At 44.2% G+C, this 26467-nt stretch overlaps 1 protein-coding gene across 6 annotated transcripts; it reads right to left on the reverse strand.

Annotated features, from left to right (window-relative positions):
* Positions 1-123: 123 nt before the first annotated feature.
* On the reverse strand, positions 124-26467 carry LOC105470218 (pleckstrin homology domain-containing family B member 2). Of its 6 annotated transcripts, none has more exons than XM_071070042.1 (7): positions 26363-26467; positions 21852-22004; positions 20951-21053; positions 16102-16141; positions 13832-13945; positions 7886-7994; positions 124-1482 (listed from the first exon to the last, which is right to left on the reverse strand). In XM_071070042.1, exons 1-7 carry the CDS (start codon positions 26397-26399, stop codon positions 1346-1348), a joined length of 693 nt encoding a protein of 230 aa, XP_070926143.1. In that variant the 5' UTR covers positions 26400-26467; the 3' UTR covers positions 124-1345. The 6 variants fall into 6 exon arrangements, with proteins under 6 accessions (XP_070926143.1, XP_070926145.1, XP_070926144.1 ...); XM_071070044.1 differs by having other exon boundaries at positions 125-1482; positions 7886-7991; positions 13856-13945; XM_071070043.1 differs by having other exon boundaries at positions 125-1482; positions 13856-13945.

Genomic DNA, 26467 nt, shown 5'->3' on the forward strand with positions numbered 1-26467 from the left:
AAAGCACACTGTTGAAAGCATGCGGGACAGAAAACTGGAATAATTCAGAGCTTAAAAACAAGAAATAACAGAAATGTGAATATTTCAAATACATACTTCAGAATATTGAAAATAAGAGCATTTGACAGAAAGGCTGGAATGGTTTTTCCAAAGACTCACACATTTTGGGGCTCAAAATTCAATGTTCTAAGCTTCTCTATCACAAAGAGATCAAGAACAAAAACAAGGCTGGGGATCCTGGCCAGGCTGAGTGGTACCTTGAGCCGGTCCCTGTGTCCTGAGGGTCCCTGGGCCCCATTTCCCACCCATAACCCAAGTCTGCTCAGCTACGGTCTGCCCTGGTGCTCTGTGAACAGCCACAGGCCCCACTTCTGCACAGGATGGGCCTTCAGAGAGATGAGAACATCTCCCGCACAGCGCAACCCCATGAAGGCCTGAAATGGGAACGCCCTAACTAAGGCTCTCCTTCCACTCCCTCGCTGTTCCTTTAACATTACTTCCTCAGCAAGTAGAAAACTAGGCTATCGGGAGGCTTAGGCAGACACACACTCAAACAGCTCTCTTGGCATAAAGCAAATCTGCCTCCACACACTTGTTTGTTATTGTTCCGGCTTCTCCAAGTTTTAAAGGATAAAGCCCTCAAACTTGCAGGCTCAAATCCATTCCCAATGCGGGAAACGTTCTCCAAGTATGGCTACCAAAACCATACCAGAATAAGGTGAGAAGCAGCAGCTAGAGTCAGGCAGACTTCTGAAGCATCATGTTTCAAAGGCGGGCTGTGCCCTGTCATCCTGAGCCGTAGGCCTTGCGGGGGGTCTGTGGAGCCCCAGAGGGCAGGACAGGGGCTCTCACACCATGGCCCTGGGAAGTACCTGGGAGCTTACCAACCCACAACTCCTAAAGTAACAAGCAACCAGTTCTGGTCTGTGGTTTGAAAAAGTTAAATGGAAAGCTATAGCTTTTCTTGCCACAATCACTCATTAGGCATACAACACTATATTACCAGCATAACATGAAAATAAATTAACCCTTAAGCACTACACCTAACTCTAAAAAGAAAATGCCTTTCAAAACAGGTATGCTCAAATAAGGTGTTCCGAGAGTTGCACAAGGACAGTCTCGGAATGAGCCAGTGCCCCGGAGAGCCAGCGTTTGAACACAACAGCACAGTTCAAACCTTTCTCTGTGGTACTTATGTGGATTAGTTACAATTATGACATCACTACTTTCAAAGGAACCATTAAAACTATTATTAAAAACATTTGTCACAAACAGAAATGCCCTGCAAATCATATTATTGCACACAGGGTTATCAGAAGCTATGCACATCAAGACCTTGAGGCCCCTAGAAGACCCAAAATAGAGACCCTAAGGCCATGCCCGTGGCTGCTCTTGCCAGCATGCCCAGTGCCAGGTCACTGTCGTTGTCTCGATACTGCTCTCGAATGATGACTTGGTTAGCAGGCTGCTGTCCATAAAGTCCTAAAACAGAAGGAAAGTAGCAGATCTCTAAGCAGCAGTTTGTGAAGTTTAACATCACGTGAAGTGCCAGTTCTCCTTTCACAAAAGGGATCTGCTGTCTCCTGTCACACTGGCACCCCAGCCCTCCTCCACAGCAGGCACATCGTGTGGCCCACATCCCTGAAACCGCACTGGGAGGAAACCAAGATCCTCAGCTCACTAAGGGCCAAGGTCCCTAATCTGCAAAGAGCAGAACCCTAAAGATGCTTTCAGACTCCAGCCTTTGATTTCTACTTCAGCCCTCCACACCATGCTTACTGGGTGGCAGACAAATGGGGAACATGGGAGAGACACAGTGCCCAACAAAAGCCCAAAAAGGAAATGCTCACTTAAAGCAAATTAGCTTCTTAGTATGCATGCAAACCAATTTTTAAATTAAACCTTAAATCTGCACATATAACTTGATTTTTTTTCTTTTTTTTTTTTTTCTTTTTTGAGATGGAGTCTTGCTCTGTGCCCAGGCTGGAATGCAGTGGCATGATCTCAGCTAACAGCAACCTCCACTTCCCGGGTTCAAGCTATTCTCCCACCTCAGCTTCCTGAGTAACTGGGACTACAGGTGCCTGCCACCATGCCTGGCTAATTTTTGTATTTTTAGTAAAGACAGGGTTTCACCATGTTGGCCAGGATGGTCTCAAACTCCTGATCTCAAGTGAGCCACCCACCTCGGCCTCCCCAAGTGCTGAGATTACAGGCGTGAGCCACAGTGCCCGGTCTACTCTTCTTCTTTTTTGTTTTGTTTTTTGAGACAGAGTCTCACTCTGTCACCCAGGCTAGAGCGCAGTGGCTCGATCTCGGGCCACTGCAAGCTCCGCCTCCCAGGTTTACACCATTCTCCTGCCTCAGCCTCCTGAGTAGCTGGGACTACAGGCGCCCGCCACCACGCCTGGCTAATGTTTTGTATTTTTAGTAGAGACGGGGTTTCACCGTGTTAGCCAGGATGGTCTCCATCTCCTGACCTCGTAATCCACCTGCCTCGGCCTCCCAAAGAGCTGAGATTACAGGCGTGAGCCACCGCACCCGGCCCAGCCTACTCTTTTTTATTACATGTCTTTATGGAGAAAAAATATTTATGTTAAGAGGTGAAAACTTCAAAAAAACAAACCACAGACAAATATTTAATTTGCAAGACTAAAATTTACAACTGGAAATGTACTGTTTGCTCTCTTCCATGCTTCACAGCTACAATGCCTAGTAGCTAAGTAGCTTTCAAACTGCTCAGGTATTAATAGGGTTAGCTTTCCTCCTTGATCCTCTATTCCTTTAATGGTTCAAAGGCTGGCTGGCCAGGCTATATGGCTGGCACCTGTAATACCAGCACTCTGGGAGGCTGAGGCGGGTGGATCACTTGAGGCCAGAAGTTTTAGACCAGCCTGGCCAACATAGTGAAACCCTGTCTCTTCAAAATTTACCAAAAAAAAAAAAAAAAAAAAAATTAGCCAGGGGTAGTGGCGCATGCCTGTAATCCCACGCTGAGGCATGAGAATTGCTCGAACCTGGGAGGCGGGGGCTGCAGTGAGCTGAGATCCTGCCACTGCAATCCAGGGTCTGGGCAACAGAGTGAGACTCTGTCCCCCCACAAAAAAAAAGAAAAAAGAAAAGAAAAAAAAACAAACTACTCACTAGTGATGTGCACATGTGGATGAAGAGCAGAAGTGAAACCCTCAGTGATAACAAAGGTGAACATTTCCAACCACTTGCAGCACTACATACACTGAAATGCTCTTACTCAACTGAGTGCGCTCTTATCCCTATTCTGCAGATGGGCAAACTGAGGCACACAATGGTTAAAGACACTAAGGCCACACAAACCCAGGCATTCTGGCTACAGTATGCATTTATACCCACTAATGCCTCAAATCCAACAGAAGATGATGAATGACAAAAATCAAAAGGCACAGAGTAGTACAATGAAACCATTGTAAATCTAAGAGCTGATCTCGTACAGGTAACAGTATTGGAAGCAAGTGATTATTTTTGCAATGTTTAAATATCAAAACTAGGGAATTATGGCATTTACTTTCACAGCCCTGACATATTAAAACATTCAGTAATGTTAACTCCAACTAGCCAAATGTAACACGATGGAACCTGTGAGCTGACCTAATGAAAAGCTCTCCTGGAAAATCTGCATTCTCCTGCCCTTGCAGGTCATGCTGAGGTCCGCTGGCTGCAGGACCAGGCCACTCTCCTGTGGCTCCTGCTCAGCTCTGCTCCTGCACTGAACTCAGTCCTTGCCAGAATCAGCTGTGGATGCTTCCAGGTCACACTATTTTAATTGCCTAGTTTCACTAATACTACATAAATGGTCAAAATGTGAATGAGAAAAAGGCAGACACAGTTTCTATGGCAACTAAGATACTACAGGAAAACTAAATAAAGGAAGGTACTTTTACAAATTATCATCAAATCAGGGAATGGAGAAAACTATAAAAGATGGAAGGATGGGAGCACTATAGTCTCAAAATCTAGATGTCTGCTCTTGGACTTACCCCTGGAAACTGCAGTGCAATGACGTGTCATGAGGATGGTCTCTACAAGACAGAAATAGAAGACTCCAACCAAAGGAGCCAACTCAAAGCAAACACCCTAACCCCACATGATGAGAGAGCCGAACGAGCACCCACTAGTGGGTGAAATCACAGCACAATGTTTACAGAACGTCTACAGTACTCTGTACTTTCTTAATTGGCTGACCAACCACTGGTTCCAATCACTCAACAGAAAGCCTTAACCAGCTCTGTGTGTGACTAGGAGGGTTCTTGTGGACTAGCTCTAGGCTCTGAGACCCTGGCAGACAGGATGGCATGGAGGTGGCAAAGCACCCATCTGGTTGTCAGCACAAGCTGCTGTGTATCAACCACAAACCCAGCTGACCCTTCCACAGCAAGCAGGTCTGGGGGCTGCCTGGTCACCACCCTGAGGCAGGCTGCATAATGCCCACTGATCCAGCCCCTTACGTGGCAAGCATTCCGAGTACTGCCTGTGAGAGTGCTACTTCTACTCTACTGACGAGAGCTAAGGGCAAGGATGGACTCATTTCTGGAAGCGCCCTAAACAACCACGTCCGCAGTATCTGTGCTCTCTGTACAGTAAGAAAACAGCGGCAACTGCCCTAAGAAGCTGAGAAAGAGGCTGGCTCTCATGTGGCAAGGCTCAGGCTTAAAACTCACCACCCCATGGGATTTCAACAGAAAAATGTGCAAAAGGAAAATGATTCATAAAAGGGGATATAAACTAAAGCAACTCGATGATTCCATTTCAGACCTACTGAAGCTATCAAAACTTGCAGAGCACAACAAGCAATCTTTATGGAATTACAGATAAACCACAGCATCAGTGACTGCTAGTGATATTATCAGTTGGTAAATCATTCTGGGATCAACTTGGTAAAATGCTATCCAGATTTAATGTAATATTAAGAGTTGAAATGATTACAAATCTGGGATGTCCCTTAAACTAATCCAGAGGTAGAGAAAGGAGGCTGAGGTAGAGATAAAAGATTAGACATGATGTGGTAACTACTGAAGCCAGTGATGGACACATGATAGTTCATTATACCATCATCCCTATTTTTTATGTTTGAAAGCATTTATATTTTTAAATCATATCCAAAAGAACCCTCAAAAATGTCTATGCTTTCTGACGTATTAATAGAGATGCTTCTCAACTTACAATGGGGTTACCTCCCAATAAACTCATCGTAAGTTGAAACATCATAGTCAAAATGCATTTAATATGCCTAACCTACTGAACATCATACCTTAACACAGCCCACCTTCAACTGCTCAGAGCACTAACATCAGTCTGTAGCTGGGAAAATCAGCTAACACAAAGTCTACTACAATCAAGTGTCGAAGATCTCATGTAATTGAATGAGTACTACACTGAGAGTGAAAAACAGAATGGGGGTAGGAGTACCTGAAGTACAGTTTCTACTAAATGTACATTGTTTTTGCACCATCGTAAAGTCAAAAAATCATTAAGTCAAACCATCCTGAGTTAGGGCCTGTCTGCATATACAGATATATTCTAGTTGGGGGAGAAAAAAAAAAGAACTATATTCTAGGCCGGGCAGGGTGGCTCACACCTGTAGTACCAGCACTTTGGGAGGCCAAGGCAGATGGATCACCTGAGGTCATGAGTTTGAGACCAGACTGGTCAACATGGTGAAACCATCTCTACTAAAAATACAAAATTAGCCGGGTATGGTGGCACATGCCTGTGATTCCAGCTACTTGAGGGGCTGAGGCAGGAGAATCACTTGAACCCAGGAGGCAGAGGTTGTAGTGAGCCGAGATCATGCCATTGCACTGCAGTCTGGGCAACAAGAATGAAACTCCATCTCAAAATAAAAAAAAGAAATATATTCTAATGCATATTCAATAGGAACAAAAAGGAAAATGACTAAAGATGTTAAAGAGGTATCTACAATAGCAAAAAAAGAAAAAAAAAAGAGAGAGAGGAAAAAAACAGCCAATACTGGAAGGTTTAGTAACACATCACCCAATATGATAATAGGCAATTACTAAAAATGCTTATGAGTATTATGTAGCACTTGGGATTCAATACATATAATTTAAAAACAAGACTAGAAACACAAATGCATGATTATAAGAAGAAAATATTTTATATGGAGGAAGTACAGTAGGTCCTCAAATAATAGTTTCATTTAACGTAGTTTCATTATAACATTAATAAGAAGAAAAGAACCGATTCCCCTCGGGGCACCGCCTGTGCAGAGCGGGAAGGTTCTTTCCACGTTTGCGTGGGTTTTCTTGGGATAGGTCAGTTCCTTCCCATCCCAAAGTTGTGTCCCTGAGGTGAATCAGCGTGTCTAAACTGTCCCAGTCGGAGTGAGGGGGTGTGGGTGAGTGTGCCCTGCAATGAGATAGGATCCTATCCATGGTGCATTCCCACCTTGAGCCCTGAGCTGCTGGGAGAGGGTCCAGCCAGCCATGGCCATGAACTGAAATAACTGGGTAAATAATTATCTTACTTGTCTTTATTAATCTTACATGTATGTATAGCTCACATTAATTTCAATGGTTAATATTAGAAATGGTGATGTTTTTGTGACCAGAAATAAGCCACAGAAACTTAACTCTTGTTTATACCAATTAATCTGCGGTAAAATCAGTTTCATTACATGTTGTTTCACTGAAACTCAGAGTTTCCAAGAATCTACTGTTGATGTTAAGTGAGGACTTACTGTAATTCAAACAAAAGTATGTGTGCTAGACTCACAAGACAATGGACAAATATTTAATCTGTCATAATTCTTTATTATTTTAATGGTTTTTCAACTTGACATGAAAAAGAGTCAAGCAAAGCAGGATCCTCCCAAGTCCCTGCTAGTTGAGTGACTGTGCCTCAGATTCCCAGAAGAGAGCATTGTGGAATTTCTCTATTTCTACTCCAGACTCCAGAACCCGTTTTAAGTGCTAAATGCATCCAAAGCCAAAGCAACCACCAACAACTACAAGGACACCATCTGAGATTGTAACCAGAGGCCTCCTTGACTTCTCTGGGCACCACGATCAGTGGCCCACCCTTCTGGTACCAGCTCACCTCCCTCTGCCTCTGCACTGAGACACCATGCTAGTTTTGCTCACAGCCCAGGATTCCTCCTCCTCCTGCAAACCCCCACATTCCTGTCTCTCCTGAGCTCAGCCTCTGGCTCCAGCCCACCCACCTGTGCATCCTGTGCTATGGTGCTGTGCCCACTGTGCCTGGCCAGCCTCACTTCACAGGGGCCATCGACCACAGTTCTGCCCTCCCCACCCTCACTGCAGCCCCAGCAGTGGCCAGCATTGTCCCACACCTCCACCCTGCCAACCACCTTGCCCAGGAGACCCAGACATGATACCCCTACACCAGCTACTCACGCCTGCCATGTGTTTCATGTCAGGTGAAGAACAGAAAGAACAGACTCCAAGCCCAGAATAAATACAAGCCCTTTCCAGGCCTCTACTCCACTGTGAAACAGAACATCACCTCAGTAGTGATAACTTTCCAAGGACCTCACCAGAAGAACAGCTGAAAGGTCCCTCTCATCCCTCAAAATGGGCCTCTTACTCTGGCTGCTTCTCAATGTAAGTGAATCCCAATAAGTACGAAATTCTCTGAGAACTAATCCAGACACAATTAGCAAAGTTCTAAAAATCAAGCCTACTCTAGCTTTGCAGAGCAGTATGAAACTACCAAAGGCTTTTTTAAAGCACAGTAACACAGTGATATGTGGTCTACAACCAGAAAATACAGCTCACTTAACCTTAAACTGAAAAATAAAAATGTTTACAGGTCTCTCTGGTCTACTCAGCAAATGGACAGAAATGAGGAATGAAAGGCTGGCTTGAGTTACCTGCATATGGGTACTGGTAGGGCACGGCATACGCCTGCCCATTCGCAGCATAGACAACTTGAGTTCCTGGCGGGTACGCACCACTATATGGCCCATAGCCGTACGCCTGCTGAAAAGAAACAGGCCCATTAGAAATACAATTGTGAAACTTCTAGTAATGTATTAAAATTGTGGTCTCCAGGTTGCAATCAATAAAATTTAACAGTCAATTAAAAAGACAAAACAAAACATGAAACAGTGTGGTTATGCCCCCTGTTTTAAAGTTACTAAAAAACAAACAAAAGCTACAATTGGAGCCCACTTTCAGGCTACAGAATGAAGAAGGCAGAAAAACACAACAAAAGAAGGGAACTGGACTTGCATGAGATTTGGATTTCAATTCAGTTGTGCTGTTAACCTGACCTTCAGTAAGTCACCTACCTAGGCCTTCCTTTGCCCATCTGTAAAATGATACGGTTGGACCAGGTGATAAGGAGATTCACCGAAACCACTATCCTCCAGGCGAAGCCAGCCTGGAAGCAGAACCCTCTGTGGCCCAAGTTCAGCAATTCCAGGCACAATATGGAAGATGAGGGTGTCCTGAGGTACCTGGGCACGTGACTGATGGTTTTCAGGCTGCACACACCTATGAAAAGACATGGCTAGAAATGGGCAGCAGACCCACCTCAACCGGCAGTGAATGACCACTATGTGCTGAGAAATACTGAAATCAAGACCGGCCTTCCTGGCATACTCACAGGCGAGAGGAGATCAGACATACTTGCACAATCACTGTCATTCTGTGACAAGTGCTCTGATACAGGGAGAACAGAGGTGTAGCCAGGCAAATGTGTGTGTAGATCTAAACCTGTTATCTTACAAAAGCAGGAGACAAGACTCCCACTTCTCGAAGATGGAGTAGACATTCTTTCCTGTATTCCTCCTGCTAAGTACAACTACAATCTCTGGACACTACATACAAAGCAAACACAAGAAGACTGAAGAGTGAGGAGAAGACAGACGGGCAAGGAACTTTAGCACCCGAGGGAGGACCTGGGTTTCCTTTTTGCTTCACACATCCCACACTGGGTAATGGGGAAGGTGGCAAGCTGGAAGCGCCAATCAGTGCAGACCAAAAAGACCCTGAGAAGAGCTGCTCACTTTAACAAAGAATCTAAGAAAGAAAGGAGCAACCTAGCAAGACAGATCATTTTTAGACAATAACCTCTCTACTCCAGAGAACTACCACAGAAAAACCTTCAGCCTCACACCAGCAAAGGCCAAGTGTGAAGAGCCTGAATTTCCATGCTCAGCAGGCACCGCCGGGTCCTCAGAACACCGTTGAGTAAGACTGAGTAGGGGGCTGGGAATTTCTTCCCTGCCAGATGGAAACAAAACACCCCCATCCCGCTGGGTGGTGTCCACGGAGACCGTGTGGGGAGCCAGAACCCCACTCCCACCCAGCAGAAAATACGGTGCCCTCCCTATTCCACTGAGACCAAGCCGAGAGTGAGTCTTTCAGGACGTCTCAGTGGCAACCATGGTATCAGCGGAGGCTCTGGGGGAAGCAGTAAGAGCCTTTCCTCTTCTCAGACAGGGTGATTTCAGTGGAGATCTAGTGAGAACCTAAATTCACAACTCCCTCCACAGCGACAAGAAACCTGGACCATGGGTGTCAACTGAGGCTCAAGGCGAGCCTGGACTTCCACCTCTACCTGGCAGCAATAAAGCAGCCCCCAAGAAGCAGGTCTGCTAAAACATGAGATTTAAATAAGATTCAGTCTTACAGTACTTAAAATATACAGCTTTTGATCAAAAGCCATTCATCACACCAAGAACCGGGAAGATCTCAACTAAATGAGAAAAGACAACAAAAAACACAAACACAAAGATGGCAAAGATGTTGGAATTATCCAGAAAGATTTTTAAAGCAGCTATCATAAAAACTTTTCAACAAGCAATTATGAACATACTTGAAATAAATAAAAAATATAAAGTATCTACCATAAAACAGAAAAATCTCAGTAAAAAGTATATAGATACATACATTCAATTTTTTATATATCAAGATATAAAGAATAACCAAATAAAAATTTCAGAACTAATACAATAACCAATTTAAATAGTTCAATGAATGAGCCCAACAACATAATGGAGATGACAAAAGGAAGGAATCCATAAACATGAATATAAAGGGTAGAAATTACCCAATCAGAACACAACAGAGGAGAAATAGATTGAAGTAAAAAAAAAAAAAAAAAAAAAAAAAAGAGCATCTCTGGGACACATCAGACTGACAGGGATGTCATCAGAGTGCCAGAGGGAGTGGAAGGAGGCTGAGGTTGGAAAAGCACTCAAGAATAATGGTTTAAGGCCAGGCACGGTGGCTCACGCCTGTAATCCCAGCACTTTGGGAGGCCAAGACGGGCGGATCATGAGGTCAGGAGATCCAGACCATCCTGGCTAACACGATGAAACTCCGTCTCTACTAAAATACAAAAAAAATTAGCCGGGTGAGGTGGCGGGCACCTGTAGTCCCAGCTACTTTGGAGGCTGAGGCAGGAGAATGGCCTAAACCCGGGAGGCTGAGCTTGCAGTGAGCTGAGATCACGCCACTGCACTCCAGCCTGGGCCACAGAGCGAGACTCCGTCTCAAAAAAAAAAAAAAAAAGGAATAATGGTTTAAAATTTCCCCAATTTAGCAAAAACCCAAGTCCATGTATTCAAGAAGCTGAATGAATACCAAACAGGATAATTCCAAAGAAATCCATACAAATACACATTACAGTCACACTTTTGAAAACCAAAGTCCACAGAGCAAGCAGAAGGAAGGAAATAAAAGAGTACAATCAATGAAACTGAGAAACAGAAAAAGTGAATAAAACAAAAAGCTATTTCTTTGAAGCTATTTATAAAATTAATAAAACCTTTACCAAACTGTCAAAAAGAGCAAAGACAAATTACCAGTATCAGGAAAGAATGAACTGGAGGATTTTTACTATAGACTCTGCAGACATCACAAGGATAATAAGAAAACAGTATAAAGAACTCTACACACATAAATCAAACAACTTATAAGAAAAGGAACAATTCCACAAACACTACAAACTATCAAAACCTACTCCATGCAAACTAGAGAATTTGAGTAGACCAGTCACTATTAAGAAAGCTGCATCTGCAGTAGGCCTGGAGGGAAAGGTCATATGAGGATACAGGGAGGAGAAGGCCATGTGCAAGCTCAGGAGGGGCCTCAGGAGAACCAACACTGCCAGCACCTTGATCTTGGGCCTTCAGCCTCCAGAACTGTGACAAATAGACGTGTGTTGGTTAAGCCAAACAAAGGAAAAAGAGGCCGGGCACAGTAGCTCACGCCTGTAATCCCAGCACTTTGGGAGGCTGAGGCAGGTGGATCATGAGGTCAGGAGATCGAGACCATCCTGGCTAACATGGTGAAACCCCGTCTCTACTAAAAAATACAAAAAATTCACCAGGCGTGGTGGCGGCACCTGTAGTCCCAGCTACTCGGGAGGCTGAGGCAGGAGGATGGTGTGAACCCAGGAGGTGGAGCTTACAGTGAGCCAAGATTGCACCACTGCACTCCAGCGTGGGCGACAGAGTGAGACTCCGTTTCAAAAAAAAAAAAAAAGGAAAAAGAAAACAGATGTTGTCATTTAAAATCTCCCAAAAAAGAAACCTCTAGGACCTGACAGTTTCACTGGAGATTTCTACCAAATTTTAAAGAAGAATTAACTCCAATTCTACACAATTTCTCCCACAAAAGAAAAGAGCAGAAAACACTTTCCAATTTATTCTATAAGGTCAGTATTGCCTTGATAAAATAAGACAAAGCACAAAGACAGAAAACTATAGACCAATATCCTTCATAAATATAGATGCAAAAATCCTTAACAAATATTAGCAAATTGAATTCAGCAATAAATAAAAAGAATCATACACCATGACCAAGTAGGTTTTATTCTAGGGAATGCAAGGCTGGTTCAGTATGTGAAAGCCAAACACTATAATCCACCATATTAGCAGGCTAAAAAGAAAAACAAAACCTCACAATCATATTAATTACTGTAGAAAAAGTATTTAACAAAATCACTTTGGGAGGCTGAAGCAGGAGGATCACTTGAGGCCAGGAGTTCAAGACCACCCTGGGCAACAGAGCAAGACCCTGTCTCTACCAAAAAAATATTTTTTTTTTTGCAGCCGTGGTGGCTCAGGAGGCTGAGGCAGGATGATTGCCTCAGCCCAGGGAATTCCAGGCTGAAGTGAGCTAATGATAGTACCATTGCACTCCATCCTGGGCAAGAGAGTGAGTCTTCATCTCTGGGTCGGGAGGGAGGGGAGGGGAGGGGAGGAGAGGGGAGGGGAAGGAAGGGGAGGGGAGGGGAGGAAGGCAGGAAGGAAGGCAGGAAGGCAGGCAGGAAGGCAGGCAACTGACACCCCGTCACGATAAACACTCCTGGAAACTAGAAAAAGGGAATTCTTAAACCTGATGAAGAAAAAATATAAAAAACCTCCAGCTAACAGCATACTTAATGAATGCATTAAATACTAAATAAATGCATACGTAAAAACTAAATTCAACACTAATTAAATACTGAATTAAACAGTACATTAATACTAAATGAATGCATACTTAAAACTGAATACACTGGCCGGACGCGGTGGCTCACGCCTATAATCCCAAAACTTTGGGAGGCAGAGGTGGGTGGATCATGAGGTCAGGAGATCGAGACCACCCTGGCTAACATGGTGAAATCCCATCTCTACTAAAAATGCAAAAAAAAAAAAAAAAAAAAAAAATTTAGCTGGGCATGGTGGCAGGTGCCTGTAGTCCCAGCTACTCGGGAGGCTGAGGCAGGAGAATAGCGTGAACCCGGGAGGTGGAGCTTGCAGTAAGCTAAGATCATGCCACTGCACTCCAGCCTGGGTGACAGAGTGAGACTCTGTTTCAAAAAAAAAAAAAGAAAGAAAGAAAAACATTGAATACATCCCCCCTAAAATCAGGAACAAGGCAAGGATGTCTGCTCTCACTACTGTTATTCAACATAATATCTGAAGGTCTAACCAAGGCAATAAGGCAAGGTAAGGAAACAGAAGGCATACAAGTTACAAAGAAAACTGTTCCAATTTTTGTAGATGACATGATTGCCTATGTAGTATACCCCCAAAGAATCTACAGAAAAAGGAACTAGAGTAAGTGAGCTTAGAAAGTTTACAAGTGCCAGCCAGGCGCCGTGGCTCACGCCTGTAATCCCAGCACTTTGAGAGGCAGAGGCAGGTGGATCACCTGTGGTCAGGAGTTCGAGAGCAGCCTGGCCATCATGGTGAAACCCCACCTCTACTAAAAAGACAAAAAATTAGCCGGGCATGGTGGCAAGCGCCTGTAATCCCAGCTACTCGGGTGGCTGAGGCAGGAGAACCGCTTATACCCGGGAGGCAGAGGTTGCAGTGAGCCAAGATAGTGCCACTGCACTCCAGCCTGGGCAAGAAGAGCAAAACTCCATCTCAAAGAAAAAAAAAAAAAAGCAGCACGTTCCACACAACAGACTTACATACAAATCAGCTCAGTCAGCACCCCAAGCACCCCAACAAGAAGACATCCCAAAGTATTTGACATGATTTTTGTAAGGATTATTTTCCCCAAAATATAGCATTTTTTTCTGACTATAAGGAGAATTCGAGTAATTCATTCCATGTAAACTACAGATCATCAAAATCTCATTACCCAAAGCAACTATCATTAACATGATGCATTTTTAGATCTTAAAAACTTGTTACACATTAATACAGCACATTACAATGTGCTGAACTATATAAAATAGTTGCTTTATTTCATGAAAACAAAAGTTGGTAAGAAATCATCTGTTTTAAGAAGAAAAGGTTTAGAGTACATTTCTAATTTCATTCAAAAAACAAAGCAGGACAGTAGCAGAGACCCCAAGCTTCCCTCACCTGAAGGCTCAGGGTTCTCCCTACCTCAGGGGCCGGTGCAGCATAGGCCGTGTATGGTGGAGGCGAGGAAACCACGGATGTCTCATCAGTCATGACTGCAGAGCCCACATAGGCCTGCGGGAGAGAGGAGAGGGTGAGGGCAGGACAGCTTCCCAGCACCTGTGTGCTCAATGATGCTGTGCATTGTCCCTTTTATTTAGCAAATTAAAAATTTTAAAAGACAAACAGATATATAGCTCTCTGCAAAATAGGAAAAACTTTCCCGGTCCAGTGGGTGCCCCCAGCCCTACTCTGGTATCCTCTAAATGCAGGAGCGAAGTGCTCCTCACTCAACCCCTAACAGGATTACAGCTCTCACAGCCAGGAAGGCACTCAGAGGCCCCACTGTTACCCAATGCCTTTTAAAAGATGTTACTTCAGGCCAGGTGCAATGGCTCACATCTGTAATCCCAACACTTTGGGAGGCTGGGCGAGAGGATCGCTAGAGCCCAGGAGTTCCAAGGCCAGCCTAGGCAACAGAGGGAGAGCCCATCTCTACAAACAACAAGAAATTAACTGGGCATGGTGCTTATGGCCCAAGCTACTCAAGGGGCTAAATCTCAAGGATCACTTGAGCCCGGGAGCTCCAGACTGCAGTGAGCCAAGATCAAGTCACTGCACTCCAGCCCAGGCAACAGGGCGAGACTCTGTCTCCAAAGAAATAAAGATGTTACAGCACTCTCAACAGTCCTTTATTCACAAATAAAAACCCTACAATCTAAAATGTATCAGAGATTATGTCCTATACACAGTCTGTTTTTTACCTTAAAAAACAAAATTCTTCATTAAATTACTCCCCAATGTAATTTAAAGAAAAACATGTTAGCGCTTCAAAAAAAAAAAAAAAAAAAAAAAGGGGGGGCCAGGTGCAATGGCTCACGCCTGTAATCCCAGGATTTTGGGAGGCCGAGGTGTGCAGATCACGAGGTCAGGAGTTCAAGACCAGCCTGACCAACATGGTGAAACCCCATCTCTACTCAAAATACAAAAACTAGCTGGGCGTGGTGGCATGCTCCTGTAATCCCAGCTATTTAGGAGGCTGAGAAAGCAGAACTGCTTGAACCTGGGAAGCAAAGGTTGCAGTGAGCCAAGATCGCTCCACTGCACTCCAGCCTGGGCCACAGAGCAAGACTGTCTCAAAAAAAAAAAAAAAAAATCCCACAAAGAATCATTTGTGGAGCTTGCCCTTAACTGTATGGATCCTTAATACTAATTTTACCCCCAAAAAAGGATTTTCATGCAGAAAAGGTAACAGCAGCTGTAGAGTAAGCTTAGAATGAAGTTGTGTTGTGCTAACAAAAGAAGAGAACACTGACGCTTGGATATTAAGCCTTTTACTTTCTTCTCCCACATGCACACATTCTTCTGTAAGCTTTATCCATCTTTTCTTTTCTTACAAAGATAAAGGAGGGGAAAATCCCATCTAAAGAATGAAAACTCTGACCAGAGTCATACTCCCTTGATCCCTGACAGATAAAGATGGCATTACAAGGCTCTTACAAATGAGGTTCACTGTCTCAGTGACCTCCTAAGGCCAGAAACAGGACGAGAGACAAGTACAAGTCACAAAAATGTTTGTTTCACAAGGCTGAGTTCCCATGCATGAAAAGGATCCTGAAGTTCTTTCTCTTAGCCTTTACTGCAAACCACAGCAGAATTCAAAGTGTTGCAGAACTTTGAGAAATACAAACGTTTCTAGAAAGCAACACTGGAACAAGCATGCTTGTGTGAGGAGGGTGCTTCCTGCCAAAAACGTTTGGCAAACCCAGCTTGCTCACTGTTGGTGAAAGGTGCCCACCCAGTGCTACCTGCCCATTCACGGCTGGATGGCCAAGAAGCCCATTTTCCCCATTCTCCAATTGTTACATAAGACCATGTGAAAACATTACTGGTGGCCAGGTGTGGTGGCTCACGCCTGTAATCCCAACACTTTGGGAGGTGAAAGTGGGAGGATCACTTGAGCCCAGGAGTTTGATACCAGCATGGGTAACATAGTGAGACCTCATCTCCACAAAAACATTTTTCTAAATAAGCTAGGCACGGCAGCATGGGCCTATAGTCCCAGCTACTGGGAAGGGGAGGCTGAGGTGGGAGGACCATTTCAGCCCAGAGGTAGAAGCTGCAGTGAGCTGAGATAGCACCACTGCACTCAAGCCTGGGTGAAAGAGTGATACCTTGTCAAAAAAAAAAAAAAAAAAAAAAAATATAGGTGATTGCCATTAGCAACTTACTGTGTTTGTCCTAGAATCCTGGAGTGTAAATTTCCAGGCCCTGGAGAAAAGAAAAAGGGTACTTTATTTAAGGCAATCCAGTATTTCAATGATTCTCAAACCAGAGTTGACATCAGAATTCCTGAAAAGATCTGTTTAAAGAACAGGTCTTCAGGCCTTGCCCCAAACCACTTGAGACATGCCCTAGGAATATATATTTTTAAAAATTACATCCATAATAGATACATAATATTTGAAACATAATCTATACTATATTTTTTACTTTACTTTTTAATAAATGTGAAATGCACTGCCACTTGCTTTGTCAGTTCATGGCATACACACAGATCTTCTTCCTTTTTAACAGCTATGTAATATTCCATGATACAAGTAAATTTAGATTATTAGCAATTTTCAACATTAAAAAGAATGCTGGAGACCGGATGTAGTGCCTCATGCCTGTAATCCCAGCACTTTGGGAGGCCAAGGCAGGGAGATCACTTGAGCCCAGGAGTTCAAAACCAGCCTGGGCAACATAGTGAAATCCTAGCTCTACAAAAAATACAAACATTAGCTGGGCATGGTGGCACATGCTTGTAGTCCCAGCTACTTGGGAGGCTGAGGTGGGAGAATGGCTTGTGCCTGGGAGGTCGAGGCTATAGTGAGCCAAGATCACACCAGTGGACTCCAGCCCGGATGACAGAGAGAGGCTCTATCTCAAGAAAAAAAAAAAAAAGAAGAAAAGAATGCTATTAACATCCCTATTACCCTTGCACTCTTATGTAGACATTTCCATAGGGCAAATTCCAAAGACTGAAAATGCCACATCAAAGGATATAAACATAATTTATTTCAGCAGGTATTGCCAAATGGCCCTGTGAAACTATTCTAAGAATCTCTATACCTACCTACTTTCCACTATATTGTCAAAGAAACTAGATACCTGAATCTTAAGTATCACAAGAGCTTTCTTAATTGATACACAAAAAGTGGTCTCTCACCTGGGCACGGTGGCTCACACCCGTAATCCCAGCACTTTGCGAGGTTGAGGTAGGTGATCACCTGAGGTCAGGAGTTCGAGACCAGCCTGGTCAACATGGTAAAACCAAGCTTCTACTAAAACCACAAAATTAGCCAGGCGTGGTGGCACGTGCCTGTAATTCCAGCTACTCCAGAGACTGAGGCAGGAGAATTGCTTGAACACAGGAGGCAGAGGTTGCAATGAGTGGAGATTACGCCATTGCACTCTAGTCTGGGCGACAAGAGCAAAACTCCATCTCAAAAAACAAAAAAAGCGTTCTCTTGAGCACTCCCTCACTCCTTTACCTCTTACTTTTTTTACTGACCCTATCCCTCTTATCTTCATCAATTCCTTTTATGTTTTATTCTCATTTTACTATCTCCCTGAGTTGAAAGATGCATTCATTTATTTTCAAGTGTTCTTGCTTTTTTTTTTTTTTTTTTTTTGAGATGAAGTCTCGCTCTGTCACCCAGGCTGGAGTGCAGTGGCGCGATCTTGGCTCACCGCAATCTCTGCCTCCCAGGTTCAAGCAATTCTCCTGCCTCAGCCTCCCGAGCAGCTGGGATTACAGGTGCCCACCACCACGCCCAGCTAATTTTTGTATTTTTAGTAGAGACGAGGTTTCACCATGTTGGCCAGGCTGGTCTCGAGCTCCTGACCTCAGGTGATCCATCCGTCTTGGCCTCCCAAAGTGCTGGGATTACAAGCGTGAGCCACCGTGCCCAGCCAAGTGTTCTGGCTTTCTATGGAATGCAGTTAAGTTGCAAAATTCCCCAACTGATTTTGTATGCAGCATTCCATTGTCATTCACTTTGCTAAAGGGTATCATACTGGATTATTCATGTATCTTATATAGATTTTGTTGTCATTTCAGATGGAAGAGTCTAGTGTGGCCTTTGGTCTGCAAATTCTGTTCGATTATTTCAGAACATTTCTCTTGCCCTGAATTTCTAATTACCTCTTTTGGGTTCTGTACTTTATGAACATCAATAATCTTTCTGAACTTTTTTTAGTCCAACGTATCTCTGATCTTTTCATCTTTTTCCCCTCACTGAGAGTATCTCCAGTCTTTCCCTCCATGCCAGTGATTCACTTTTCGTTTGGGGTTGTATGCAAGGGAAGACCACTTTCCTCAGATGATAATGTGAATGGCACCCTCTTGACAGTGACAGACACAGAAGAGGAGAAAAGAAACGTAAATCTCTGCCCTCACACAGCATATATTCTAATGAAAGTAGATGATGAACAAGATAAACAGCTGGTAGCTGGTGAGTGTGTATGGGGACAGGGAGATGTAATTTTAAATATGGTGGCCAGGAAAGCATTCCTGAAGACTCTGCTTCTGTTCCTTGGGTTTTATTTCCCTCCACTCTAGGAGCTTTTCCTGAGGCTTACATTTTCCTTTTCTTATTTTTCCTTCATGGTATATCTGCATAGTTGCCAAGCCACTTCCTTACATCCTGCTCATGTTTAACATGGGAGGTGATATCTAAAACTTGTTTGCTCTCATAAAGTATGAGTTATTTCTCCTTGACACTCTTCCTACCTAATCTGGTATCAACTGGTAGTTCCACCCTGTTCCACCTCAGTCCAGCCCAGCAACAGTTTGATGGCTAGGTGTCACCCTCACAATCAACATTCTGTAATATGAGGGCAGAGGGCTAGAAGAGAAGGAAATCTCTTCTGAAAATGAGTAAGTCTTTTCTGAAAAATCTGGGCCCTACACTCTCTTCTGAGCATATTCCTTTGAATGTCCCATGCTAGTGCTCACTTCACCAGCCAGAAAATTACCCAACTCCTGTGAGCTTCAGTGCCTTTCAGTGCCTTGCAATGATGAGTCCTGGGAGAATCGTCCAGCCTCAGCTGAGGCCCCAAGGACATCACATTCTCAAGAACTTTTTTCCTTAGCTTCTCCAAAAAGTAACTTACACTTAATCAGCATCACTCCAGACTACAGGGTAATACCGAAATTTGCAAGATTTAATTAACTTATCTAGTTACTGCTTCCGGGATTCGGGTAGGATTAAAAAACATATCAGTAGAATCATCTATTTCTTTCTTTAGCTGTTCGTAGTTTGTGCTTGAGATCAAACTTCTTTATTTGGTCACACCATTGAAATGTTTTCCCCTGAGGGAAGATGATCTAATCCACTTCACCGTCTTTCTCAAAGGTCTCTATTACGGGTTGAATTGCGTCCTCATGAAAAAGATATGCATAAATCCTAATCCTAATCCCCAGTACCCTGGAATGGGACCTTATTTGGAAACAGGATATTTGCATATGGAATCAAATTAAGATAAGGTCACAGTGAATGAAGGTGGGTCCTTAATCCATTATGATTGGTGTCCTTTATAAGAAAACAGAATTCTGGACACAGACATAGCAGAAGGCGGCCATGTGACAACAGAGGCAGAGACCGGAGTGATGTGGCTGCCAGCCAAGGAACACCAAGGACTACCAGAAACCACTAGAAGCCAGGAAGAGGCAAGAAAGGATCCTACCTAGCATCTCAGAGGGAACAAGGACCTGCTGACACACTGATTCCAGACTTGCAGCCTCCGGAACTGTGAGGCAATGAATTTCTGCCATTTCCGTCACTCAGTGTTCAGCAATTTGTGACAGGAGCCCTAGGAACTGAGTTTCCTCACTCTTTACTTTCTTGCTTTTCTGGTCATTTTATTTCAACTATGCCTATTACCCACTGTGAATCTAATAATGAAAGAGAGCATGATGACCCCATCAAAAAGTGGGCAAAGGCTATGAACAGACACTTCTCAAAGGAAGACATTTATGCAGCCAACAGACACATGAAAAAATGTTCATCATCACTGGTCATCAGAGAACCGCAAATCAAATCCACAATGAGATACCATCTCACACCAGTTAGAATGACGATCATTAAAAAGTCAGGAAACAACAGGTGCTGGAGAGGATGTGGAGAAACAGTAACACTTTTACACTGTTGGTGGGACTGTAAACTAGTTCAACCATTGTGCAAGACGATATGGCGATTCCTCAAGGATCTAGAACTAGAAATACCATTTGGCCCAGCCATCCCATTACTGGGCACATACCCAGAGGATTATAAATCATGCTGCTAGAAAGATACATACACACATATGTTTACTGGGGCACTATTCACAATAGCAAAGACTTGGAACCAACCCAAATGTCCATCAGCAATAGACTGGATTAAGAAAACGTGGCACATATACACTATGGAATACTATGCAGCCATAAAAAAAGGATTAGTTCATGTCCTTTGTAGGGACATGAATGAAGCTGGAAACCATCATTCTGAGCAAACTATCGCAAGGACAGAAAACCAAACACCACATGTTCTCACTCATAGGTGGGAATTGAACAGTGAGAACAGGTGGGAATTGACAGAGCGGGGAACATCACACACTGGGGCCTGTCTTGGGGTGGGGGGGGGGGGAGGGATTGCATTAGGACATACACCTAATGTAAATGACTAGTTAATGGGTGCAGCACACCAACATGGCACATGTATACATATGTAACAAACCTGCACGTTGTGCACATGTACCCTAAAACTTAAAGTATAATAATAAAAAAAAGAAAAAAGAATTAAAAAAAAGAGAGAGCATGACGAGACTGCTATTCCTTTCTGCCATTTTCTCCACAATTCGATAGGCCCAGGCAGTCTCAGAGAGGCAGAAACCAGAATTGGAAAAGCGACTCTTGCATTTCTCTCACACATCCACTGAGTCCCTTATTCTGACGCCTGAAAGAGAACTCCACGCCCATTCTTTTCATTTTTTGGTAATCAGAAGTTCAAATAGAAAATACTTTTTAAAGTAAACACGTAAGAAAGCAAAACTTACAAGCAATCGTCTGTGCTTTCTGCACAAAGACTAATTGTTTTCCCATCTCGACAAACAATCTGGAGCATGCAGTCTTTTGACTTTCCATCTGGAGGCTGAATATCTATGAAAAATAAGCAGAAGAAAAAGAACTTTTTTCAGGATTTCTTCTTACATCTTCTAGGAACTACCAGCTCAGAGAAGCAAAGGACTAGACAAAAAAATCAAGCGCTACATCTATGAAAGAACCCCCTGCCTTTCCAATAATGCAGAAAGAAAGAACATAGCTAGGCTGACTGACAGGACCAGCCACCAAGATGACGTCTACAAAATGTATTCGGCTCACTGCAACCTCTGACTCCCGGGTTCAAGCAATTCTCTGCCTCGGCCTCCCAAGTAGCTGAGATTACAGGCACCTGACACCACACCTGACTAATTTTTTTGTATTTTTAGTAGAGATGGGATTTCACCATCTTGGCCAGGCTGCTCTTGAACTCCTGACCTCGTGATCCACCCACCTCAGCCTCCCAGTGCTGGGATTACAGGCATGAGCCACTACACCCGGCCAACATCCCAGATTTTAAGCAATTGATTGCAGTCACCATCAAACAGAAGCCAGTTTCTGAGTACAAAATCAACAGTCTAGGGTGGCCTGTGCTTCTTGAGGTTCCCAGCGCTCTGGTTCCCTCTGCACGAGAAGAAGAGACGTGGACTGTGAGTTTAACTCAAGTGAGAAAATTGATTTGCCCCAACCATGTGGTTCACAATCTAAGTGCCTGGGGCGCCACTGTGGCCGCCCCTCTGAGATGGAGCCCTTCTTCAATCTGTTAATGAAAGCAGAACGGGGAAGGAAGAGGACCCAGTTCCCACCGAGACAGAGGAAGAGCAGAAGACAGAAGTTGGCCAAGACAGGCCAGCTCACCCCGACATTCCTGCCCCGTGCGGATGTTGATACAGTCCACTGGCATGTGGACCTTATCCTCGATATTCTGCCGAGTCTGGTCATCATAATAGATTAGGTGACCATCCGACCACAGATCAAACCAGTTCTTCTTCCAGCGCTTCAAAATAGTACCTGGAAAAAAATAGTAAGGTTGGGTTTTTTTAAGAGATAGAGTCTTATTATTTCACCCAAGTTGGAATGCAGTGGCTATTCACAAACATGATCACAGCTCACTGCAGCCTTGAACCCCTGGGCTCAAGCAATCCTCCCACTTCAGCCTCCCATTTAGCTGCAACTGCAGGCACATGCCGCCATGCCCAGCTGAAAGGTTGGCTTTGAGCCAAAAGAGCAAGGACACAGTCACAGCAGAAACAAAAAGAACTCTTCCCCTGGCCCCTTAATGACACCTGTATAGAATTACCCAAAGCAGTCCCTCAGAATGAAAGCGAAAGCCGAGCCCAGGGCCCGCCCACTGGTGCGTTAGCAGGCTGCATGCAGCACACACTGGCAACAGAGAATGCTGCCAACCAACTTAGAAGTCCCAACACTTTCAAATTAAGGTGTTTTTTTTTTCTTTAAAAAAAAAAAAGCTTACTTTTCAGCAAATGAAACATATCTAACATTTAATTCCTCATACAGTACTAAACTTTAAACCTTTCAAACTTTTCAAGTTTCTAAATTTCCAAATATTGTCTACATTTGCTAGATCAGAAAATGCTGGACTGTTAAGTCTCTATATGCAAATAAAAATAATACCTACCTCTTTTGAAGAAACACATTTCGGCCAGGCACGGTGGCTCACGCATGTAATCCCAGCACTTTGGGAGACCAAGGCGGATGGATCACTTGAGGCCAGGAGTTCGAGACTAGCCTGGACAAGACAGTGAAATCCCATCTCTACTAAAACCACAAAAAATTAGCTGGGCATGGTGGTGGGCGCCTGTAATCCCAGCTACTAGGGAGGCTGAGGCAGGAGAATCGCTTGAACCCAGGAGGTGGAGGTTGCAGTGAACCAAGATCACACCACTGCCCTCCAACGTGGGGGACAGAGCAAGACTCTGTCTCAAAAAAAAAAAAAAACACATTTTTTTCTTGTCCTTAAGAGCTTTCACAGATACTCTCTCCTACCATTTCCCACAGGAAGCTTACAGTGTGGAAGGCACCCCTGATGCATACACTGGATAAATGAGCACAGCAGGATATAGACCAGGCCCTGCCTGGCCTCTCATGCTGTGCACATCCTACTACCTCACATATTTCTGTCAGCTTGAGCAAATTCAACCTTTAATTTGTGATCTTGGACCAGGTATTTAACTTTATAAAACAGTAATTTCCTTGACTGCATGAAGGGAAAACCCCTGCAGTGGACTTAAAGGCCAGTTCTAGCTCCGGTCATCTCTGTACCTTCCTCACTGCCCACTACACCTACTGTTCCTGTACACCTCACCCCATTCTTGGCCAACACACACAATCCCATTTTATGTACTTCCCTTTATGTTGTCGTGCCTGCAACTGGTGTCAACCAGATACGTAGCATCCAGCTTTCCTGCCAGTATCAGTCACTCTCCTCACCAGGAGGGGTGTCCACTGCACTTGCCCAACTGACCACTAAGTGATACCCAAGCATCCATTTGATTGGCTGCCTGAGCTGTGCAGAAACTGCCAAACACGCTGGGCGCAATGGCTCATATCTGTAATCCCAGCACTTTGGGAGGTTGAGGTGGAAGGATCGCTTGAGCCCAGGAGTTTGAGACCAGCCTGGGCTACATAGCAAGACCCCATCTCTACAAAGAGCAAAATAGGCAGACATGCTAACACAGGCCAGCAGTCCCAGATACTTGAGATTCTGAGGCAGGAGGACCAGTTGAACCTGGGAGATCAAGGCTGCAGTGAGCAGTTATCACGCCACTGCACTCCAGCCTAGGCGACGGGGCAAGACCCTGTCTTAAAAATAAAAAGAAAAGCCAGACACGGTGGCTCATGCCTGTAATCCCAGCACTTTGGGAGGTCAAGGCGGGCAGACCATGAGGTCAGGAGTTCAAGACCAGCCTGGTCAACATGGTGAAACGCCGTCTCTACTAAAGATACAAAAATTAGCCAGGCCTAGTGGTGCACACCTATAATCCCAGCTACTCAGGAAGCTGAGGCAGGAAAATCACTTGAAACTGGAGGCAGAAGTTGCAGTGAGCTGAGATTATGCCATTGCACTCCAGCCTGAGCGACAAAGACTCTGCCTCAAACAAACAAACAAACAAACAAAAATCCCTACTAAATAGAGCCACAGAAACACAGAGACAGGTGGAACCACTGGGTCAGGGAGTTCTGCCCAAGTATCTCACCTGCCATTAAAGCCCTGGCTGCAGACTCCCAAATCAGGCTGTCCTCCAGAGGCCAGGACCGGGGCCTAACACTGTATGTAGCAATGGCAGGAAAAGAAGTCCTAAGGACGGCTTTGCCTACATGTGACCACATCACATGTGGGTCTCTGCTATTCTACAACCCCATGAATGTAATACATCTCACCTCGTTTTACTGGCATTGATACTTCTACTTTCAGGAAAGAAGGAAAATTAACTCACACGTATGGGGATGGGGTTATGTATAGATAAGTCTTCTGAATACACATTTCTGAAACACCCATGGACCAGAATACTGGAAAAGTCTATGTGACTTATCTAAATTACATCCATTTTATGTACGTCCCCATGCTAGGCACTGATGGGGAGCACAACATTGTCCAAAGGGTCATTGATCAGTATGTTGACAAAGCACTTACATCGAGTTGTGGCAGAGAAGGGAAAGCTTACCCTCAAACAAGGGTGTGGCAGAGCCTGGCGAGAAACACCAAAGGACATCTGAAGGGCCAGCAAAGGAGGGCACACCCTCAAGGTCTGAGCAAGGGTCCCCATGTCCCCTGACTATGGGGAGGCTGGGACCACAAAACCCAAGACTAGGAAACTTGGGGCTCCAGGACTTCCTTCGTGAAGCTGACACTACAACACCTCTGTCTATTCTAAGACTACAGGACTATCACAGACAAAGGGGCACACGGTTCAGCTCCAGGTTGGGACCATGGAACTCGTCACAGACACACAGGCTGAAGGCCGGTCTCCAGGTGCATATAGAGTCAGTGTTGAAATCACACAGTTCTGACTTTGAATGTAGGTTTGTCACCCATAGTTTACACTTAGACAAATTACCTAACCTCACTGAACCTCAATTTCTTCAACTGGAAATAATACCACTTACCTATCATACAGCTGTTGTGAGAATTAAGAATATATACATAAAATCTTCTTAACAGGAACACAAATGATTCATAAACAATAGTTTTTATAAACCATCTCAGGTATGCCATCAATTCTCACTGATAGACTTGACTTTAGCTGATTTCTGAAAGTATCCCTCATAGATAAACTCACGTCTCTGAACAATCAATGGTATGTGATACAGCTCAGTTTTTGACTAGAATCATAAATGACATAGTAGTCACTTTTCCCTTAGCTTCACTCTTTCTAGTATAACAGAATGTCCTGCTTGCTCTTTTTTTTAAATAAATAAGACTGGTTCTTCCCACTTTAAAACACAGTATGAATCCTACCTGAAGTGACAGCCTCACAGATAAGCAGACAGTGTATGAAAGATAGGTTTGTGGAGATAAGCCTAGGAAAGTGGACCTCAATCCCATAAGAAAAGAACTGAGTCTCTTCTCTAGTCCTTTTGGAGACACAAAAGTTTTGGTTTTAGATAAACTCATTGCCTCAGATCAACTCTTCAGCCACATAATTACCAAGACACCAATATCTGAGAATCTGAGTCACTGCTCAATCCCCAGAGGAGAGAGGCAGAGAGACCAGCACCTCTGTGCCAGATCTCGGCTGGGCTGTTAGATCCAGGAAGTTCCAGATTCATCATTAACAATAAAGCACGTGGCTGGGCACGGTGGCTCACGCTTATAATCCCAACACTTTGGGAGCCGAGGCAGGCAGATCACCTGAGGTCGGGAGTTTGAGACCAGCCTGGCCATCACGGAGAAACCCCTTCTCTACTAAAAATACAAAATTAGCCGGGTATGGTGGCACATGCCTGTGATCCTAGCTACTCAGGAGGCTGAGGCAGGAGAATCGCTTGAACCCAAGAGGCGGAGGCTATGGTGAGCCGAGATCGCACCATTGCACTCCACAACGAGAGTGAAACTCTGTCTCAAAAAAAGAAATAAAGTAAAATAAAATAAATAAAGCACGCTAGTGAGGAGAGCGAAAGCAGCAGGGACTGCCATTGTTTCCTGGTTCCTATCAACTCAGCAACCAAGGAGGAGCTTCGTGGTGTGCAAGACAGTTCACAGAGATCTAGGAATGTCCAAGGGAAAACTCAAGGCCACGGCACTCATAAAACTTGGTATTTGTTTTTAAACATGATCAGCTTTAAGCAAACAGAAATAGAGATTGCCTTCGGCAACGCCGATCGCAGGCCGCACATCCTGTACTCACTCTGTCGCAGCAACCAGCCACTCTTCACAAACGCCATCTCTTCACCTACAGAACAAGAATAGGCAGGTTCAAAATCATACCCAGAAAGAGAATAACCTGTCTGGC

This window comes from Macaca nemestrina, chromosome 9, assembly GCF_043159975.1.
Source record: "Macaca nemestrina isolate mMacNem1 chromosome 9, mMacNem.hap1, whole genome shotgun sequence".
Lineage (NCBI taxonomy): Eukaryota > Metazoa > Chordata > Mammalia > Primates > Cercopithecidae > Macaca > Macaca nemestrina.